The sequence below is a fragment of the Salvelinus sp. IW2-2015 genome, linkage group LG22, assembly GCF_002910315.2.
Source record: "Salvelinus sp. IW2-2015 linkage group LG22, ASM291031v2, whole genome shotgun sequence".
Classification (NCBI taxonomy): domain Eukaryota; kingdom Metazoa; phylum Chordata; class Actinopteri; order Salmoniformes; family Salmonidae; genus Salvelinus; species Salvelinus sp. IW2-2015.
Genome location: NC_036862.1, coordinates 36,623,646 through 36,628,650, shown reverse-complemented (window position 1 = coordinate 36,628,650; position 5,005 = coordinate 36,623,646). Strand labels below are relative to the sequence as shown.

Genomic DNA, 5,005 nt, shown 5'->3' with positions numbered 1-5,005 from the left:
CTTTATGGTTAATATTATGATCAGACAGTGAGGTAATCTGATCCCCTTTATGGTTAATATTATGATCGTAGGATGAGGTAATCTGATCCTGGATACTTGGTTGTAATAGAGATGACTTCTACCTCAAGAAATTGAAGTGTAATGTAATTTGACCCACACAGATGAATTGTTGAAACAGTGGGTTAGGTTGTGGAGTACTCCCTCTGGTTGTTTTTCCAAGACAGTGAGCATCATCCCCAACCCTTAATCCTACACASTCACACCTATGGGACAGCTGTATATAAACTCAGCWYTGACAGAACACTGGCATCAAGCTTTGGTGAATGAGCCATTTTAGGATCCTCCACAGGTAAAGCCAAGGACCCATCCATCMAAAGTAACTCCATACTCTGACGAAAGATGGACCACAGACCCACTCTTAGCCTGCTTCTGCTGCTGCTGCTGGGCCTATCACAGGCCAGTGAAAATGAGGTCCATGTTGAGCCGGACCATGTGTCCATCACTTCAGCGATCCTGGAGTCCAACAACGGAACCAATGAGCTGCTGCTGGAAGGAGACATTCTGGCTCCTAGAACCAGGAACGCCATGAAGTGCTTCAGCAGCCAGTACAGCTGTCTCTGGAAGAAGTCATCCGACGGCTTGGTGTATGTGCCTTACATCCTCAGCGCTGTATATTCCAGCTTGGAGGTAGAGACGATTGAGACGGCCATGAAGTACTTCCATGGCAAGACCTGCATCCGCTTCATCCCACGTAAGAAACAGACTGCCTACCTGGACATTCAGAGCAGCGGTGGGTGTTTTGGTACCATGGGGACTGTTGGGGACAGGCAGACATTGTCTCTTGCACAGTTTGGCTGTGTTCAACATGGTATCATCCAGCATGAGCTGCTTCACTCCCTGGGCTTTCACCACGAGCACAACAGGAGTGACCGTGACCAGTATATCAAGATCAACTGGCAATACATCTATGACAACGCCGTCGAGAACTTCCAGARGCAGGACACCAACAACCTGAACACTGCATACGACTACTCCTCTGTCATGCACTATGATAAAACCGCTTACACTAACAACTACGGAAAGGAAACCATCTCTCCCATCCCAGACCCATCTGTGGCCATCGGACAGAGACAGGGCATGTCCGACATTGATGTCCTGAGGGTCAACAAGCTCTACCAATGCTAAGAGGAAGAGCGCCATTGTTGAAAATGTGTGATGCTGGATATGCTGTCATATGCTGACGTATTTTATTGTTGGAAGTTTGTATGTTTGTGTGTATCCTTTTAATCACATTGGTAATAATAAAGCATGGTTATGGTAAATAAAAGTGCATGAGTTTGATATTTATTAATAGGATATTTATCCATCTGATTGGGTACTGTAATTATTAACTGCAGCTCTTGGGGGTTGGTGTTATTACGTAGAATTGTAACTGCAGAGTGTTCTCACAGCTAGTCCTGTTAAACTAGCCATCTTAAAATGATCCTCATGTTTTTCTGTCTTTAATAATGTGGGGGGTGTGATGTTCACCTGGAGAGATGAGCTGATGAGGGAGGAGAAGCTCCAATACTTCCATGAAAATGAACTGCATTAATAGGACAGTACAACATGGGCAAGACTTTTGAGATAATATTCTAGAAGAGGAACAGGAACCCAAGCAGAAGAAAATGTGAGGTGCTGGTAGTCAGTTCCGGTGAGCTCCTGCCCAAGTCGAGCACTAAATATGGGAGACTTTACAGGCGTCATGATGCTTACAGTCGTGTGGTTAACCAACGCCTACACCGCATGGCCACTGGCCATTTATGACGCTGATCACATTAGTTTAGAGGAAAATAATGTTTCTTGTTAATTTTAAGCAAATCTACTTTGAAACAAAASTATGCACCTCACACACATGGTAATGGACTTTAAAAAGACACCTGTACCATGTCGGATATAGAGTTGAAATGTATTAAATTTTGAGTTTGCATCCCAATATTAAACTTTATATACATCACAGAAGACTGAAATATAACAAAACCGTTTGAAATAGAAATACAGAATTTTCTGAATAATGTTTATTAATTATGAAATTATAAAAAATATGAATAATATTCCACCCATGAGATCACTAGAGCGCAGTTTGGTCATTTGACTACAGGAAAGGGCTACGGCAAATATGATGTGGATGATTGACTGCAAGAGTGCTGTGGATTACTGAACTATGATGTTTGCTGAGCATGACTACTGAACTATGATGTTGCTGAGATGATTACCTGAAATATGATGGGTTGCTGAGTATGATTACTGAACTATGATTGTGCTGAGATGATTACCTGAACTATGATTGTGTTGCTGAAGAATGTAATTACTGAAATTCCATGATGTTGCTTTGAATGATTACTGAACTTATGATGTTGCTGTAGATGGATTACTTGAATATGATTGTTGCTGAGCTAACCAAAGTATACTCAAACGAAAACACCAATACCTAAAACCTAAAAATAAAAACAAAGCTGATGATTAATCTAGACAAAAAAACTAATGATGTCTGCAGAGATTTGAAGTTAACTCGTATAATAATGATGTTGCTAGGATGATTATCTGAACTATGCATGTGCTGATGATGATTTAAATACTTTTTTTTGAGTGGAAAATATATGATGTAATTGTTCTGAAGACCTGTAAATTAACTGACATGATAGAATGTTTGCTGAGACTAGATACTCACTGAAATTGATGTTGCTGTAGATGTTACCTGAACTATGATTGTTGCTGAGATGTTGAATTATCTGAACTGATATGAACAATGTTTAGCTGAGAGACTACCCATAGAGTAGATTCGTCTGACGAATGTGCTGGCTTAAATTTCATCAATCATATATCGAAAGTCTCGTTCAGATATCTGAAGAATGATGTTCTAGAAAACTGAAATATGATGTTGGCTGAGATGATTGACCAATAATATAGAAAGATGCGATGTTAGCTGAGAATTGATTCTGAATATGATGTTGCATGAATATGATTACTGAAAAATATGATGTTGCTTGAGAACTTTGATTACTTTAATATGGAAAGTCATAGATCTGATGCCTGAGATGATTACTGGAAATTGATGTTTGTCTGAGTATGATTACTGAATATGATGTTGCATGTACGAATGATTGTGAGATTACTGAACTATGATGTTGACTGAGTATGATTACTGAAATATGATGTTGCTGAGAATGAGTTAACTGAACTATGATGTTTGCCTGAGATGATTACTGAACTATGATGTTGCTGAGATGGATTACTGAAAATATAATGTTGTCTTGCGAAGAACACCTAATAGCATTACTGAAAATATGATGTTTGCTGAGAATGTAATCTACTCGGTAAAACCTAAATATCGAAGTAGTTAGCGTCTGATTGATTACTGAAACTATGATGCTTGAGTAACAATGGATTAATATCTGAAACATATATGATATTAGAGAATGCTAAGAAATGAGTATACTAGTGAATACATAAATGCATGTAAATGAGCGCTGCAGATGATAAACTAACTATGGATTGTTGGCTCGAGATTTATGCATTACTTGATAAATATGAAATGCCTGCAGAAGACAATAGTATACTTACGTGAAATATGATAGAATTGCCAGAGCCAACAATGATTACTGAACTATGATGTTGCCTTTGAGATGCATTAACTGGAAATAAAGATGTGCTGCACAGAACCTAATGAAACTGAACTATGATGTTGCTGATATGATTACTGACAAATATGAATGCTGCTGAGTATTAGCGATTACTCTGAAAACTATGATATCGAAGTGTCTGAGAGAGCATTAAACTGATAAACTATTGATGTTTGCATGAGTACCATGATTATCTAAACGATGGTATACTACATCTCAGTATGTTGCTGGATGACTACTAGAACTATGATGTGCTTGATGAACATGATTTACTCAAATATGATGTTGCTGAGAACTTGACCTTACTGAACTATGATGTTGCTGAGATGATTACTGAAGCTATAGATGTTTGCTGAGATTGATACTTTTAACTATTGATTGTTGCTGAGATGATTACTCCAATATGATGTTGCTGCAGATGATTACTGAAATATTGATGTTGCTGAGATGATTTACTGAAATATGATGTTGTGAGATGATACTCGGAAATATGATTGCTGATGATGCATTACTGATGACGTATGATGGTTGCTTAGAAGACCTGCATTACAATCGCTAACCTATGTGTTGCTGAGATGATTACTGAACTATGATGTTGCTGAGATGATTTACTAGAAAATATTGATTTGCTGAGATTGATGTACTGAAACTATTGGATGTTTGCTGAGCATGTTACTAAAAAATTACTGTACAAATAATGATGTTGCTGAGATGATTACTGAAACTATGATTCATGAATGATGACTGAACTATGATTGTTGCTGAGCATGCAATTTACTCAATATGATGTAACATTGCTGGAGTATGATAACTGAACTATGATGTTGGCCTGAGATGATTACCTGAACTATGATGGTTGCTGATGTTATGATTACTGAACTATGATGTTGCTTGAGATGATTACTCAAATATGATGTGCTGAGATTGATTTACAATACAAATAAACCTGCCTGCTTGCTAGAAGATGATTACTTGAAATATGATGTGCTGAGCTATGATATACTAAAATTATGCATGTTTTGCTGCGAAAGATGATTACTTAACTATGATGGTTGCTGTAGATTTGATTACTGAAATATGATGCTTGCTGAGTATGATTACTGAAATAGGATGTTGCTTGAAATGATTAACGTGAACTTGATTGTTGCTTGAGATGATTCACTGAAATAATGCATGTTTCGCTGAGGATGATACTAGAACTCATAATCGTTGCTCTGACATTGATACATGAAAATATGATGTTGCTGAGATGGATTACTAACTATGATGTTGCTTGAGATGATTACTGAAAATATGATGTCTGCTTGAGCTCATGAATACTCTCCTTTTTAAAACTATCTCCT

The 5,005-nt window shown here is 37.7% G+C and overlaps 1 protein-coding gene and 1 long non-coding RNA gene across 2 annotated transcripts; one reads left to right on the top strand and one right to left on the bottom strand.

Moving 5' to 3' along the window:
* Nucleotides 1-309: 309 nt before the first annotated feature.
* LOC111949951 (low choriolytic enzyme-like) lies at nucleotides 310-1,327 on the top strand. The gene has a single exon (XM_023967308.2). It carries the CDS (start codon nucleotides 400-402, stop codon nucleotides 1,183-1,185), a length of 786 nt encoding a protein of 261 aa, XP_023823076.1. The 5' UTR covers nucleotides 310-399; the 3' UTR covers nucleotides 1,186-1,327.
* Nucleotides 1,328-2,191: 864 nt separating this feature from the next.
* On the bottom strand, nucleotides 2,192-4,272 carry LOC139022836 (uncharacterized). Its single transcript, XR_011473892.1, has 3 exons — nucleotides 4,223-4,272; nucleotides 3,969-4,001; nucleotides 2,192-2,255 (listed from the first exon to the last, which is right to left on the bottom strand). It is a non-coding gene; the product is annotated as an uncharacterized lncRNA (long non-coding RNA).
* Between the last annotated feature and the right edge of the window lie 733 nt (nucleotides 4,273-5,005).